The sequence below is a fragment of the Condylura cristata genome, unplaced genomic scaffold, assembly GCF_000260355.1.
Source record: "Condylura cristata isolate star-nosed mole 26May11 unplaced genomic scaffold, ConCri1.0 scaffold00027, whole genome shotgun sequence".
NCBI lineage: Eukaryota > Metazoa > Chordata > Mammalia > Eulipotyphla > Talpidae > Condylura > Condylura cristata.
This window is the reverse complement of record NW_004567128.1, coordinates 11,025,689-11,043,284: the sequence shown is the minus strand read 5'-3', so window position 1 is coordinate 11,043,284 and position 17,596 is coordinate 11,025,689. Positions and strand designations below refer to the sequence as shown.

At 43.3% G+C, this 17,596-nt stretch overlaps 1 protein-coding gene across 4 annotated transcripts in view; it reads left to right on the top strand.

Moving 5' to 3' along the window:
- Positions 1-17,039, top strand: part of PCYT1B (phosphate cytidylyltransferase 1, choline, beta) — an 83,716-nt gene extending 66,677 nt beyond the window's left edge. For 2 of the 4 annotated variants that reach the window (XM_004689924.2, XM_012730347.1), the window contains exon 8: positions 16,367-17,039. In XM_004689924.2, the coding sequence (XP_004689981.1) occupies positions 16,367-16,579 (213 nt within the window). In that variant the 3' untranslated portion in view covers positions 16,580-17,039. Of the gene's footprint in view, positions 1-2,119; positions 2,994-16,366 lie in introns of those variants that run through there. The other 2 variants (XM_012730348.1, XM_012730349.1) reach the window with 2 other exon arrangements.
- Positions 17,040-17,596: the final 557 nt, after the last annotated feature.

Sequence of the window (17,596 nt, the reverse complement as noted above, 5' to 3'; positions counted from 1 at the left end):
ACTTTATTTTTGTTTTATTTAGGTCAGGTAGCCCCAATGTACTCCCCAGAGTCCATCCAGCTGGTTTCAAGTGGCAGTATTCAGTTAGCTCACATCAGGGTCATTAAAGTGTTTCCGTTTCCTGCCTGCTTTGAATAATGCTGCAGTGATCCCTCCAGTTCATTCCTATTCTTTGGGTAAATGCCTGTATGTGACACAAGTGCATCGTGTGGGGTTCCTAGTTTTTAGATGATTGGCAATTTTCTGAGACAAACCTTCTGGTAATCTCACTGTGTTCTGAAGAACCACCTTTTGTTTTAATACTCTTTGGATTGTGTTTTACATCTCTTTCATCTGTAGGTTTTGTTATTTCCTTTTTCTACTGGCTTTGGATTTCTGTTTCGGTAGCTCCTAGAGGAAAGAGAAAAGGTTATTTGAGCTTGCTCTTGTTCCTGTGGTGTTATACATATTTGCATACTAATTCTGAGGTAAACCTTACCCTTATACCAAAAACTAGTACACAGCAACATTTTAATGCACAGCTGCAAAACTTTAGCAATATCTTAGCAAACAAAATTCAGAAAGGCATTCACAGGATTAGCCACCAAGAGGATTAGCCACCAAGTGGGATTTATACCAGGGATCCAAAGATGGTTCAGATCTGCGTCTGAACATCACTGTAGTACACCACATCACTTAATAGATAAAAAATTTATGGTAGCAATTGTAGTCTACACATTTGACATTATTCAACGTCCACTTCTGATGAAAACCCTCAACTGGCAATAAATAGTGTATCTCTACTTTAGTCAACAACAAATATTACAAACCCACAGGTAACATCATTCTCAGTTGTGGAAAATTGAAGGTACAGCAGCAAAATTTCCACCGAACACACACCCTACTGAGTGGGAGAAAGATTGGCACATCAGACAAGAGAATCTATGTAAAGAACTCTTACAACTCAAAGAGAAAGCATATCCAGTAGTGAAAAATGTATAACATCCAAAGTATAAAATATACAGACAGTAATAATGTAGAAACTTCAAATGTGCTCAAATTCAAGTTCATTATCATCTTACAGGAGACTTTGATGTGACTGGTTATATGTAAATCTCATAGAAACCATGAAGAAAAGCATACTGATACAACTATGTAAAAGATTCTAAATTTGCCACTGAAGAATCACATAGCAGGACTGAGACCAAATCAGGAATTACAAATCCAGAAACTAATGATCTCAATGGCCACTGTACCCTATTCACAATTAAAGTTACATTGTCCACAGAGTTCAATACAGGAGCCTCACCTTAGATACAAGGACACCAACTGAAAGTCAAGAGGTGCACAATGATACTCTATGCAAACGGAAACAAAAACCTGGGATAGCTGTACTTTTCAGCAAACAAATAACTTTACAAATGCTACTACAAGCCAGAGAGTCATTCTACAGTAAGGCTCAATCCAACACAAGGATGAAATATTTCCAGTTATAAGCGCCAACTATTAATAGACCCAAATAGAAGGCCAGCAATGCACTCTTAGTGGGAGATCTTAACATCCCTCTTTTATCAAGATAAATCACTCAGACCAATAGGTATCACTACTCTTTAAGTGACACTTTAGACCAGAAAGTATTAGTAGATATATACAGTAATACTCCATGCAGAGGAATTGACTACATTGGTCTGGAACATTTCCTAATGTCTCACATAAGTTAGGACACTGAACAAGTCTCTAAGAAGGTTTAACTTATATCATGCATCTTTTCTGATTGCAAAATTAACAGAAATGAAACCTCGAAAATTCCACATGTGTGGAAATACAACAGTTACCTACTAAGCAATATATAAAAGAGATAGAATGAAAAAGATTTCTTGAGACAAATGAAAATGGAAATCCAGCAAAAATATTTCTAAAAGGAAAATTGATGGACAAATGTCTATGAAGAAACAAAATCTCAAGCAACATAACTTTATACACCTCAAAATTAAAAAAAAAAAGCCCAAAGTTGTTCTAAGGAAGAAAACAGTACTGCGGATCAGAGCAAGTATCAATAACATACTTAAAATACAAAACGCTCAGTGAAACTAATAATTGGGTCTTTGGCTAAAGGTTTGCCAATTGGATTTCTTTTCAGACTCATCGAGAAAGACTTAATATCAGAAATCAAAGAGAATGTTACAACTGAGATCACAAAAATACTGAGTTTTATATAAAGAACTACTCCGGAACAGTCACAACTTCATTTGGTAACCAGTAATTACCTGCTGGCAAGATTGTGAGAGACACTGAGACGCTGCGCTTTGCCGTGGTCACTTGGAAAACAGTTACAGAGATGCCTCCAAATTAGAACTACCGCAAGATCCAGTAATTCCACTTCTGGGGATTTCTCTGAAGGAAAAGGAAAACAACCTAGACAAAGATAGGTACCTCATACTCATTGCAGTATTTACAATAGCCAACAAATTCCGTGTGCACTGACGGAGAAAGGAAATATGGCTTCTACATAGAATAGATTGTTAGTGGTCATATAGAAATGCCATTTGTCAGAGCCGGGTGAATCTTGGAGGCATTGTGTAAGTGAAACAAGTCAGAAAGACAAATACTGTAAGGAGCTCATCTATGTGTGCAGACTTTAAAAAAGGAGCTCATAGATTTGGGTTACTGTTGTCAGAGGCATGCAGGTGGGGAAAGTGGCTGCAGGCAGACAGGCTGTACCAAATTTTGCCTATTATTCTTTGGTCTTTACTAGACGGCATGGTGACTGCAATTAATACTGTATTGCCTTTTTCAAAGGTGCCGACGGTGTCGGTGTCTGATAAGTTCTCAACACAAGGGAAAAAATTTGTGTGTATGGTCACGAATGCCAAGACAGCATAGTGATCATTTCACTATGTACAGATGTCATACCATGTTACTCACCTTAAACTAATCCAAACTTTTGTCCTTTAAACCCCCAAAACATGTGACCATTCCACGGGTGATTTGCTGATGGGAAGCTCAGGGGGATTGCAACTAAGAAGGGAAAAGGCACAATATGATGTAAAAATAAACTCAAAACATTAACACAAGTAAGACGTGATGTTCACTTTTTCCCCTCACTTTTTCCCCCCATTTTACTCCTGTATTCACACACATTAGATTTCAGCTTTTCAAATGCTTCATTACTTCTGTGATGTTTCCGAGTCCCTTCTCAGTTCCGTTGGGCAAACATCCAGAAGTGGAGTAGCTGTCATGTGATCGCATCATTCCATTCTATGTTCCCATCAGTGTCCAGCTTCTCCACGTCTTCTCCAGCACTTACCGTCTTGTGATGCTTGTGTTCTTCAGTGGCTGTATCCTGTGACTACTGCCTAATTAAGCCTGATTTTGAGAAAAAGCAATATGGAATTCAGTGTGGACTTGAATTGCCTTTCCCACTTTGACACTCGACTACAAAAATTTCACTTTAACCACTGCAAAGACTAAATATGTATGAATAACATGAAAAGCTATTGACTATGAAAGTCACGGTCCCCAGACAGCTGCCCGGGAGCAGTGTCCCTCCCAGTTAGGCTGCCTTGGGGAAGGCCTTTGCTTCTTGGGCTGTGGGCAGGAGTCGGTTATTTCAAAGTCGAAAGCCCTTGGCCGGTGGCCCTGACCAGGTGGAGCAGACACTGTGGAAGGTTGGCGTTTGTTCATTGGACCAGACCTGTACCTCTGGACTGCCATCTTACCAGATGTCAGGAGGGTTTTTTTTTTTTTTCCTCTGATGGTTATGCCAGAATGTACTGGATACTGAAACTTTTAAAGATTCTTCAAGAGCTCACTGCCTCCCTGGATGTTAACAACTTTACAAGGGAAAACTTTGTGGAAAGGCACAGAAAGTTACCTTCACATGGACAGGACTATAAATAGGGTTCCTTTCTGGGAGGAAAACTTATAAATGAAACCTCTTAACACAGTTAAAGATTGAATTTAAATACCTTTTCTCTTTGAAAGTGCCATGCCATGGTCTTCATTATTTATTACATTTCTAAAGTGCTTTTCTTCCCAGGAAGCTCATTATAAACTGTCTCCTGACCCGATTTTAATTTCGGTCCTTTGCAAGGGAACCGCCCTGCAAAATGCCCCAGAAACATCCATGTTTCTGATCTAGGCCTACGGTTGTTTGGCATGAAAATCACACTTCAGGAAGTACGATACTATTGTTTATCATTAAGGATTCACATTCTTTCATCTCCTTAGGCAGATTATTCTCAGTTATGAGCTTGAGTCAAACTCCAGCAGACAAGTTGCGGATTCCTTAGAAAGTGGGCTTCTAATGGAAATGCTGACAACCCATTAGCAGCGGGAGGGCTAATGGCTTCCACTAAAAATATACTTAAAGATTACAGTAATAAAAACATGTACTTTAAAGTGCCTGCTATAAGTTCAAGGATTTTTTTTTAAATGTTGTTAATAACAGGCCACCTATCCTTTGGCATTTGATTTTGTCTCATAAATGGGCTTAATCTAAGGGAATGCTGTTGTGCTACACTATTTTGTGTGTGTTTGATTTTGAGGGGAGTTGAATGTCTTTGGGCAGAATTATCAATGCCCTTAATGGAAGGTGAATAATTGACAGATTTGTAGAATTATGGCACTTTCAATCTGGAAAGGATCGCAGCAATCAGCAAGTCATCTCCATTATATCTGCTAGGGGAGACTTGAGCTTCTAAGGAGTAATGGGCTCAGTTTACAGAGGGAGAGTGAGTGCGCGGTGGGAGGGACTGACACGTCTGAGGCCTGGACGTTTCCTCACACGCACGTGTCATCATTGCAATGCCCTTCAGCCTGATCACCTCGCCCAGGTTGTTTTTCTTCCTATCATTTTTTCTGATAACATATGTTCACAACACAACCATTACAAAGTAAAGAATAAAGTAAGACTAAGACAATCCCCTGTAGTCTCATCATCCAGAGCCGTGTGATATTATCCCAAGGCAACTGCCCGATCTTTTTCCAGATCTATCTCATTCAACTTACAAGATCGGGCTGACACAGGCCGTACTGTTCTAACATCATTTCTGTGTTGCTCATGAACATTTTCTGAGATTACATATTCCGTGAGGACTTGATTATGATCAGTTGCTTAGTATATTATCTTGCTATTAGACAATAATTCCTTAACCTGTTTAGGAAGCTCAGTTTTATGTCTTAGGATGTTGTAGTGACTAGGCATGTACACGGTATTTACTTCCATCTTATTAACCTCAGGAAATACTTTCTTGCACCTATGCTAAGGTACCCTTCCGAAAAGGACTATTTCACCCACCTAGCAGCAAGAACATTTTCTTCTATTTCCTCACACTCACTCTCACCAACAGTCGCCACTGCAAACTAAAGTTTTGCAACAGTTACATCACCGAATGTCAACAGAGGCTGTTCCCGACTTTACTCCCACACACAGAAACACACACAGAAACAACTATTTCTATAGACAAGATACCGACGATGACCACGAGGGAACCCTTAGAGCAAAAAGTTAAGGTTGAAGCTCTGCCCTGTAATAACAAGGATCAAGACTGACTGCATTTTACTGCTAGGAGGGGTGGCTGGCTATATTGCCTCTCCCAGGCCATTGCACCACCATGATGAAGGTCACCCCTGTGCCTACAGTTTTTCTAGCAATGAAAGAGCACCCACGGTCGCTGTCTGGGGCATCTAAGGGACCCATGACCACTGGGGATTTGATCAATCAATACGGACAGGGGGAGGGACTTGCAACGGCCACCATGTGGATCACGGCAGACCCAGTCCCATCCAACAGCTTTGCTCATCTGCAAAACCAAGCTAGTGGCATGTCCGACCGGGGAACTTGGCACGAAGCAGTTCTACCCCTCTTCAGAGACGCTCCAGCCCCCAGTCTGGACTTCCTCTGTTCAGACAGGGGTACGGAGCTATGGCCCTGCCCACTGTTGAAATTCCCAATCTTACCTGGCAAGAAAGCCTGGCCAGGATAACTAGAGGTTGTGTAGCCCAGCAATGCTCGAGCAGAAATTGCAGCCGGTAGAGGATAACCTCGAGAGAAAAAGACAGTGGCTCTGTGCAGTAAGCTAGCAAGTCTTGCTGACCTTGGAACTAGTTCTTCCACTGGGCCAGGCCAGAGGAACTAAACGGTGACACTGCCCACTACTGTATATAGCCGTTAGCCTTCCGCACCGTGGACCCTAGCCAGAACACACAGGAGGCTGCGTATTCCATCCAACAGCCTTGTTGACAGTGGCCTGTGAACAGATATTGCCTCTCCCCACTGGCAAAGCAAAACCAGTGGCCCCGTCTAACCAGGGAGTTCACTATGCACGTCTTGCCCGGTTGGGATCCCCAAACAGCCAGTCATGCAGGCCCTGGAACGTGCCCCGCTGCTACCCCAGTGCAGAGATGATATAGAGCCTTAACTGCTAAGTATCACCCCCCCAGTCCTGACCATCTAGCAAGCCTCCCCAGGACCCCGGCAGCTGTGGAACCTACTGTATAGTCTCACATTGGCAGGGACCCAAAGCAGTTCTGCCCAACAGTGCGAGCCCCCAGCAGAGTGTAGACAGCTGCTTGGCCCCAGAATATACCCAAATCACAACAATCACCTGCCCAAGGTCATGGCACACACACACACACACACACACACACACACACACACACACACACACCCCTCCCTTACCGAGCTGACGGGTCCAGAACTGTCTGCCAGACAAACCTGTAGTGTCTGGAAGACAAGAGAGCTTATTTAAATATGCCAGTGTGAAGATAGGTGAGGAATTGATCATGAAAATTTGGTACACATGATACCAAAGGAAGTTTCATTAACCCCAACTGACCCTGAAGAAATGGAGCTGTTTCAACTAGCCAACTTATCAAAATAATCTTCAAGTTTAGTGAGTTACAAGGATGGACAAGCAGTTGAACAAAATGAGGAAGCCAATGCATGGATACGAGATGGATAAGTAGAAGCCTTAATTAGAAACTCAGAATTCCTAAAGCTGAAAACCACAATGAACTGAACATTCAAGAGATACAACAGCCTCAGCGGATCTGTGACCTGCAAGATAGAAAAACATGAAAAAGGGAAGAAAACCTTACAGTGGTTACAGAACAGTCAAAAGTAGTAATATCTACATTAAGGGAATTCCATAAGAAAAAGCATAAAGGACAGAAAATATGTAGAAATCAATAGTGACTGATGTGCAGACATATATGGACATCCAGACAAACTCTTTAGTCTCAAAGAATCCAAAATAGATTGGACTTGAGAGACACACATTACAATTGTCAAAAGCCAAAGCAATCATTTCAAAAGCAGTTCTGAGAAAAATTAGGAAGAACACTGTAAGTTTATCAGGATTCTCAATAGAAAACACTGAGGGTCAGAAGAGGATGAAATGACGTTCAAAATACTGAAAGATACAGTATCGCCACTAATAAAGAATTCAAAAGAGCAGTTATGAACAAATTTAAAGAACTACAACAAAGCTCAGAAGGGTAATGAATTTAGTATGAATATAGTTAACGAACAGAAGAACTTTACCAAAGAGATCGAATACATAACTCTTAGGGTTTTCTGTAACTATTTCAATCAAGAAGATAAAGAATGAACTGAAACATACTGGAAGTAGAACAGATCGAATGGATGATGTCATCACCAGCTGATGGGCAGGAATCTATGAATGATTCAGGCAAGAAGAGGAAAGAACATGAAGATTGGAAAAAGTGGGGAAAAAAACCCTACAAAACTTATATTCACCTCTACTAGAAACTTACCTCTACTAGAAACTCCAATGCAAGAATAATGAGGTATACCAAGAGAAGAGGAAGGGGTGAATCACTGTTGATTCACCAAACATTAAGCACTAACATGCTATTTTTTCTCAGGTTTGAGGAGAAAACACTTCCCAAACTTATTCTGAGGATAGCACTACCTCGATAAACTAGTAGGGAGAATTCAAGGGGAAAAGAAGACTCAATATCCCTCATGAATACAGATGCAGAAATTCTTAATAGATTTTAACAAAATAACTTCAAGAACACGTTGAATGAACTATACCAAATGGGCCTTCTCCTTGCACTGCAAAGATATTTCAATGCATGCAAATACACATCAATAAAATAAAATTAATGATTTAATAGATGAAGAATGCCTCTGTCAAAACACAACATCCTTTCATGATGAAATCTCCTAACAGGGAGAAGAAGGAATGAATGTCAGCATCACAAAGGCCATTTGTGTAACACTCCCACAGGTAACTGTAGTCAATGGAGAAAAGCTACTGCCTTGAAGATTAACCAGAGAGGGAGGCCTACTTACAGGCACCCTTACTCAAGATCGTACTGGACTTCCTGAGCTAGACAAACAACTGAAAAGTATGAAGTACAATTAAAGTAGATCTATCATACAACTAACTCACCACTTCCAGTCCCATGTATATGCCCACCGGAAGTAAAAGCAGAGTTTCAGAGAGAGATCGGCACTCCCATGTTCCTTTCAGCTTTATTCACAAAAGCCAATATATGGAAACAACTTAAGTGCCTGGCTACAGCTGAGTGGGTAACAACGATGTGTCTGACGCACATACAATGTTCTACCATCTACTACCACACAGATGGACCTAGACTTCATGCTAAGAGGGATATCAGAGAAATACTGTGCAAAATCATGTATATTTGAAACCTTAAAAAAGTCTAACTCGGGCCCATCCTGGTGGGTTAAAGCGCAGCATGATGAAGCTCTCTGTAGCCACTGTAGCATGAGTTCAACCCCCAGCCATTGGAGATGACCCATGTGGTGTGGCAGACCTCTCCTGACCCACCTGCTGCTCCCCTCAGCAATATATTTCAGCTTATCAGCCTGTTCTGCGCCCCACTGTCTCTGGTGAACCCGCTCAACCCCTGCCATCTCTGGCCTGTATCCCAGTTCTGGTATGCACTAAAATCATCCAATACAAATTAACTTGTCTTATCCCTTACATATATTCAATGTTACATTATATAGTCAATAAATTATCCAAAGGGGCCAAAAGCTGCCTACTAAGAATTCCATATGGGGCAAAGTGCTCATACAGAAGTTAAAGTTAGATTTTGTAGTGGCTGTCCAAATTCACTTACAATTGGAATTTACCAGTTGGAAAACAAATGCTATAAAATAACCCTAGTAGGGTACTCCCTGCTGTCACTGTGCTCTAAGTCTCAGCACTGTGAAGCTGTTCACAGTCACTACAGCATGAGTTCGATCTCCAGCCAGGGAGCTGGCCCAGAGTGCAATAGACCTCTCCTGTCTCTGCTCTCCCTCAGCAGTATATTTCAGTAAATCCACCTGTTCTGCTCCCCACTCTGTCTCTGGTGAATCCTACCACCTGCACCTCTGGCTTATATGCATAAATCAATAAAAATACAGCATTTCACAATCCATAGTAATCTGTTATGGGTTATATAGTGTTTAAAATATGGAACTAACATCAAGAACAAAAAATTTGAGAATTAAAAATAAAAAAGGGTAGAAATTTTACTAATGTTATCGGGTTAAGATAGAGGGTCCTAAAATATATTCTACATGACATTCATGGTAACCGTGGGGAAAATTTTGCAGCAAGTATGAACACTGACAAGTCAATGCATACTGATATAAAAGGACAGCCAACACAATAGGCCACAGGGTACAAAGTAAGGAACAATGGCTCTATATACCCAGTATCAACAATGTACAATATAGCAACATTACATTCTTTCCTATCCAGTAATTCTGTTCACTGTACAGAGATCAAGTTCTCCAATTAAGACATAACAGAATGGACATTTTAAAAGATCCAGTGGTATGCTGCCCATGGGAGACTCACTGTAGCTCTAAGGACACAGAGTGGCAGGATGGCAAAAGGTATTTCAAACACATGGTAACTCAGACAACAAAGAAGCACCTCAGGAGTGCCTGACTGCAGAATACATACTTTAAACTGTGATCGTTAGAAGAGCAAATGAGGCTGTTACATAAGGAGATAAACTGGCCAACTCATTAAGATAGAACAATCGTAGATTTTTTTATCCAACCACATAGCACTCAACTACATGAAACAAACTAACAGCTGAAAGGGAGCCCTAGGCCCTCCCTGGAGGTGGAAGGGGTTAAAGCGCAGCACTATGGGGCTCTGCAGCCACTGTAGCAAAAGTTCGATCCCCGGCCAGGGAGATGACCCACAGGGCGCGGCAGGCCTCTCCTGTCTCCGCTTTCCTCTGCGATGCATTTCAGTCAGTCCACCTGTTCCACTCCGTCTCTGGCAAATCCTCTTGCCCCTGTTCTGCACCTCTGGCCTGTACCTCAGTTCTTGTATGCATAAATAAAATAAACCTTAAAAAAAAAACTGCTGTAGAACCAATGGACCTATTGACATATACAGAACAATTCTACCCAATCGCACAACACATATTTAAGAGAACAATGAACATTTTCTAGGCTAGACGATCTACAAGGCCACAAAAACAATAGCAAATTCAACATTGAAATCATACCAAATATCTGACCATAGCTGTATGAAACTAGGTATGATTAACAGAAAGAAAACTGGGAAACTCATGAATACCTGGAAATTAACATTCTCCTGAACCACTTGCAAACATAAGGTGAAATAAAAATAAAATGACACAACATACCAACACTGACGGGATCCTCGAAAGCAGTTCCAACAGGGATGTGCCTGGCAATAATTACCTACAGTGAGAAACAGATCCAAGTGGAAGCCTAACCCTGTCTCTTTTAAAGATTATTTATTCATACAGAACTGGGGTACAGGCCAGAGATGTGGAGGGTGATAGGATTCCCCAGAGACAGAGTGGGGAGCAGAACAGGCAGATGGACGAACTACACTGCTGAGGGGAGCAGGAGAGGTCTGCCACGCCATGTGGTCACCTCCGAGGCAGGCGGGAATCGCACTCATACGGAAGTGGCTTAAGCTCAGTGCTGTGCCACCAGGGAGGGCCTAACCCTGTCTCTTTAGTAATTAGGAAAAGAAAAAAAAAGGAACCCAAAGTTATCAAAGGAAGGATACAAACAAGGTTAGAACCTCAGTGAATTAAAGACTAAGGTCCACAAAGATTGCTATGTATGAGCAAGTACACACCAAGAAACTGGAAAATGGCAACAACCTTACAGTTACACAAACCACAAGACTGTATTACAGATAGAAAATCCAAACAGATCAGTAAGAAATTGACTCGATACTCAAAAATCTCGGGCCAGGCCCTCCGTGGTGGCGCAGCGGGTCAAAGCACAGCACAAAGAAGCTTAAGCCACTTCCACATGAGTTCCATCCCCACCTGCCCCCCCCCAGGTGACCACATGGTGAGGCAGACCTCTCCGGACCCACCCACTGCTCCCCTCAGCAGTGTAGTTCGATCTGCCTGTTCTGTACCCCGCTCTGTCTCTGGTGAATCCTCTCACCCTCCGCATCTCTGGCCTGTATATCAGTTCTGTACGAATAAATCTTTAAAAAAATCTCAGGCCAGATAATTACATAGATAATTTTATCAAATATTTCAGTAACATCAGTCCTTTTCAGACACTTCCCAAAAAATTAGTGATTTTACAAACTCATTTTACAAGGTCAGAACTCACCTGACTAAAATCAGAAAAAAGATACCATAAGAAAACTAAAATTCCCCTGATGAATATAAATGTAAAAATATGCAATACTATGCTAGCAAACCAGAGTCATCAGCACATTACAAAGATCATGATTATGTGGGATTATGTCTGGGATGCAAAGATGATTCAACATATCCAAGTCAGTCACTGTGATACATCCATTTAATAAAAAGCAGGAAAATTGTTGTTTATCATCTTAATAGACTGAAACGTTTACCAGAATTCAACCTCCGTTCATGGTAAGAACAAGTTCAGTGTGGAATGAGCATACCTCAACGTAATGAAGGTCATATATGACAAGCCCACAGCCAATACTCAGTGTTGAGAAGCTGAAAGAAAGCCTGCCCCCCAATACTCAGTGGTGAGAAGCTGAAAGCCTGCCCCCCAAGCTCCGGAGTAAGACAGGAGAAGGGTTCCTACTATCACTGCTTGCTCCTACTCAACATAGCACTAAATTCCTTCCCAGGTCAACAAGGCCAAGAAAAAGAATGAAGGCATCATAGTTAAGTACAAATTTTCTTTATTAGCAGATGACATGATTTCTGAAAAACAAGCAAAAAACGTATCTAATCAACATATTCTGAAAGTCACAGGATCCAAAATTAGCAGTGAGAAATTAGTTTTTCTGGACCTATGTAGTGGCAGAAAGGGTTAATCCTCAGCACTAAGTAGCTATCCACAGCCACTGCAGCACAACTTCAAGCCTCGTGGCCTGCTTGGTTGGCTGCCTGCTGGACAGGGAGCCGACCCAGTGTATCTCAGTAATCTGCCTGTTCTGCTCCCCACTCTGTCTTCGATGAATCCTCACCCCCTGCATCTCTGGCTTACACTCCAACTCCTGTATGCTTAAATAGATAAATCTTGGGGGAGGGGGGATAGATAACACTTCCATTTACAACAGCATGAAGAATTTACTCTTAGGAGTAAATTTAACCAAAGTGAAAGCTCTACACTGAAAACTTTAAGACCCTTAAGAAATTGAAGGCCTCCCTGGTGGTGCAGGGGAAATAAATCTTTAAATACATGGAAAGATATTCCATGTTCATAAATTAGAAGAATTAGTGTTGTTAAAATATCAATACTAAAAAAATAGTCAATACTACCCAAAAGCATATAATCAAAGTAATCCCTATCATATTCAAAGTAATCCCTATCAAGATTCCAATGGTACTTTTTGTGGCAGTGGGAAAAAATTCCTAAACTATATGAAACCACAAAAGATACCAAATAGCCAAGCAATCCCGAACACAAGGTGAAATTAGCACATTTCTTGATTTCTACTTATAAAGCTATAGTAATTAGAACAGTGTGGTACTAGCATAAAAACAAACATCAAAGGAACAGACTTGAGATCCCAGAAGTTAACCCATGCATATACATTCTATTCATATTTGGCAAGGGAAGTCAAGAGTAATCACTCGAGGAAAGACAGCCTCTCCAGCAGTGGTGCTGGTATAACGGGGTATTTACATGCAAAATAATAAACACTGACCCCTATCTCAGAACACTCACCAATAACTGGACGGGATTAAAGACTGATGAAGCCCAGAAATGTTCACATAAACCTTAGGCCAACAGGTCCTTAGCATGGGCCCCTGACCTGGTCTTTTGCTTATGATACTTAACAGTCAAGTCTAGTGGGACTGTATCAAACAAAAAAAAACATCTGCACACAAAGTAATGCAGAAAAACAAAACCTTTACAATGAAAAGGGGTTGTTTGCGACCCCTATTTCTGAAAGGGTATTAATATGCAAAATATATGAAGCACTTACACAATTTCATAGCAAAAACTATAAATAATCCAGTTTACATATGGGCCACCTATCTGAGTAGGCACTTTTCTACAGAAGTAATATGGGTCACTACCGCTGACCAGGGAGACAAGAATCCAAGCCACATTATCACTTCCTGCTTGTTAGAATGACCAGCATCAACAAAACGAGAGACAACAAATGCTTGTTGCGCATGTGGAAAATAGGAAACCTTGGATGACTGGTCAAAGAATGCAGGGCCCTCCCTGGTGGTGCGGCAGCTTAAAGCTCAGTGCCTTAGCTGTTTTAGTGGGAGTTCAATCCCCGGCCCCGGGGGTGACCCATATGGCACCGCAGACCTCCCCTGACCCGCCCGCTGCTCTCCTCACCATTGGACATTCTCGGTCTGCCTGTTCTGCTCCCCACTCTTTGGTGAAGCCTCTCACTGCCTCTGGCCTGTACCCCAGTTCTGTATGCACAAATCTTTTAAAAAATGGAGAAAAAAATATTTGTACAACATGGATGGGCTTTGAGAGAATTATACAAAGTAAAGTAAGTCCCAAAGAGAACAGGAGTGTGCTCTCAGTTATGAGTTGAGTATAGATCCTGAGTTCTCATCACAAGAAAAAAATATTTATGACACGACAGCTGTTAACTTTTGCACAATTATTCCAGGATATAATCAAGTCAAATCCTTATGCTTGACACCTGTCTCAAACAGTGCTCTGTCAAAGTCAGACGGGGAATTTTTTCAGTTGGGAAGATAAAATTTTTTACTTACTGGATAAGGTCCTCGCTTCATTTGACACTGGTCGATGACTGATGATGCCAAGCATTATTTTATAGTTTGTTCATCACTTGCTTATGAATTGCCTGTTCATACCACTGCTCGTTTTCCTATGAAAGTTCTGCGTTCTGTGATATGTAAGCTCTGAGCATAGACCAGGAGCCATAATTGGAAGTTAGAAGTTACTGCCCTTGTTCTCATTGCCTTTCATCATATTGGTCTGAGGTACAGAAGTTTTAGTTGTGTATAGAGTCAACCCTCAACCTTCACCTTATGGTTTCTTTGCTTTTATGATCAGACCCAAGGAGCAGTTAGAACCCTTGATGCAAGTCTCTCCCAGGGCTATCAGGGAGAAAACTATAGTCTCCTCCTGCCGCCCGGCACCAGCTGCTGCCACTCGTAGGCACCCAGGTTCCCAGTCAGGCCCGAGAACTCAGTGCTGTCTGCAGAGTACGTGGCAGAGCTACTGTCTGAGCAGAGGGCAGTCAGTCCAGTGCTAGTGCCCCCACGCAGACACCAGCGCTCTGCCAAGTCCACCTCACCTCCCTCCTTACATCACAGAAGCCCCAGCAGCCGGGACCACTGACTTCATCCTCCTCTTCCCCTTCCTCAACAGCACTTGGCCTCCGGGGGCCCAGGTGTGCTCCCTAAAAATTAGCTCAAATGAGAAGCACAATTTAAGTGGTGCAGAGGAGATTGACTCTCGGAGCCGTTTTTTATTCAAAAGATTGGACCGAGCTGTGGGCTGAGCCACAGAGAGAAGTGAGGAGAGACCCCGGGATGTACAGGCAGGGTGTTCTGAAGTGGGGGGGGGGGGCGAGGCAGATGCCAATGGCAGATCATGCTGGCAGCACCAGAGGCCAGTGCCAGGGTCTTGGGGACAGAATTGCTGTCCCGTGAAGATGGAAGACAGTGAAGGACTCAGTTTGGAAATCCCTAGGCAGCAGTCACCTGAGGTCTTCAGCTGAAAAACCCATTTCTCTACTCAAACCTCTTCTATTCCTGCCCCCCCAACCCCCTCCTTCCCCATCATCTTTCAGCAAGTCCTCTTGGCTCTACCTTCATACGGCAGCCAGACCACAGTAGCCCATTTGTAGAACATTCTGGAACCAGCAGAAATGGAGGGCTAGAAGACAGATCTCTTGCCATGCTGGGAAAGGGGTGATCTCAAAGGATCCCCAGGGAACTGGGTATTAGCTGGCACTGTCCCTTACCTCAGTTATGGTGGTGGTCGTCACAGTCTGCCATAGCTGCACACTCAAAAAGTGTTGGACGACAGTAGTACTTCAATAAAAATGTGAAGGAAGCATACCTGACTCCAGCCATCGCGCTCCATTCTCACGTCATCCCTGTGGCCCAGGACACCAGCCAGGTCTTAATTTCTATCGCAGCCAGCTTGTCAGCGTTCTCCCCCCTTCTGCCCTGGGTCCCCTGTAGACTTCTTCCAGCATGGCTGCTGAGAGTGAGCCTTTGAAATCCAAAGTCAGAGTTGGTTACATAGTTTGTTCCCAACTACAGAAGTAAAGCAAGTATCCAGAGATTGCTCAGTCAAGATGAGCGTTCTTGGAGGGCCACCCAGACTCTGCGTGACACAGGCCTCTCTCTTCGGTCCTCTGGTGGCCCCCTCCTAGTCTCTCCCCATGTCCCTCCTCACCTGGTCACTCACTGCGGTCACCGTGGCCTCCTTGGACACACACATGCTTCCTCGGTGCTCTGTCTGGGACGCACTTCCCTATTCTCCTTCGTCTCTTTCGAGTGTTTGCGCAAGTAGCATCTCCTCAGCAAGGCCTTCGCCTGAGCACTCTATTTTCCACACGTTCCCACCTGTGCTCCACCCCCGCATCCCCATTTTTCGTCTTCTTTCATTTGTTTTTCCTCACAGACCATAGTTTCAGCTGGCATTCCCCATTTTGTTTTATGGTGCCACTCCTCATAGCCACAAGCCTAGGTTTGTTTTGTTTTGTAATAAATACCTGATTGAATATTGTGGAAACAGTCTCTTAAGTTGGCATCTCACTGCCCCTGGTTTGTGCTCAGCTCCTCCCCACAGGCAGTCTTGGACAGGGTGGAATACAGTAGAAGGCTGTGTTGTGGGTACAGGCACTGTGGGATAGTGGCTCTCCTTCCCACCTTTCCTTTAGGTTTTGGCACCATTGGAAGGCTAACTTAACACATGCCTCTCTCTCTCATTTCTCTTCAGAAGCAGATGTTCCAGGAGAGGAGCAGCCGAATGCTACAGGCCTTGTCCCCGAAGCAAAGTCCTGTAAGCAGTCCCACCAGGAGCCGTTCCCCTTCCCGGTCCCCATCGCCCACCTTCTCATGGCTCCCAATCAAAACCTCACCCCCCTCTTCACCAAAAGCAGCCTCAGCCTCCATCAGCAGCATGAGTGAGGGGGATGAGGATGAAAAGTAGAGGCTGGTGGTAGACAACAGGAGCCACACCACACAGGCTGGGGAAGAGGGGAAGCGAGCAGAGGTGCCTGGGTGGTGTTTGGAGGGGAATAGTCACTGGAATGGCAACTCAGCAGGGAGACCATGAGCTGTAAGGGAAGGCCTTGGGACCAGCTCCCCTCAGTCTCCACTCAGCCCAAGACTTAAGCTCTGCATGGAGCTTTCCAGCCGGACAACCTGTACAAACCTTCTTCGCATCATCTAGAATCACTCTAACCTTGCTAAGGAAAGAAGCAGAGTGCCACTGGGAGACTTGGACTGAGGAGGACATCGTCTTCTTTGGTCCTTCCACCCACCCCCCCATCGAGTACTTCTCCTGTGGAAACGGCTCTTCCTCAACCTGCTCCTTCTGGCTCTGTAAGGGGCCTATGCATTATCTCCTACCACCCAAGCTCTGCCAGAATAAAGTTTTTTCCAATAGAGGTGGCCAAGTGCTTCTGAAATAGTCGAATTAAAGACAAAAATCCAGCCTCCTCAGTTCAGCCACTGAGACACAATGTTGTAACGCATCACTTTTTCCAGTTCCAGGATTATGGTGCATAGACAAACTCTTGCTTTAGGCCAGATACATAAGAGTTCATCTTGTGGGAACCGTTAACTTCTCATTCAAGGACATTAGCGGTCAAGGAGAATGCCACGTAAGGTCCCATGTGCTCCTGGTTGTAATTCTTCAGTCACTGGTTGACTCCACGGTTTTCCAGAAACTCCTCAATCTATGGTAGTAGATGCAACAAAGAAAAACCCCTATAGATATACAAACAGGAGTCGCTGTGTTTTGACCCCAAGTTACGCAGATGGCAAATGTCTCCTGAAGCTTCTCAAAGATGTGCTTACAGAATGGCTTCTCCCCTCCTGACCACTTAACATTTCATAGACCTCAAGTAACAGTTTGATGTCCCAACCCACACAGTGTACCAATAGGGGGTGCTACCTGCACGTGTCTCTATGTTGCCCCTAATGGCCATCCAGGGTGTCTACC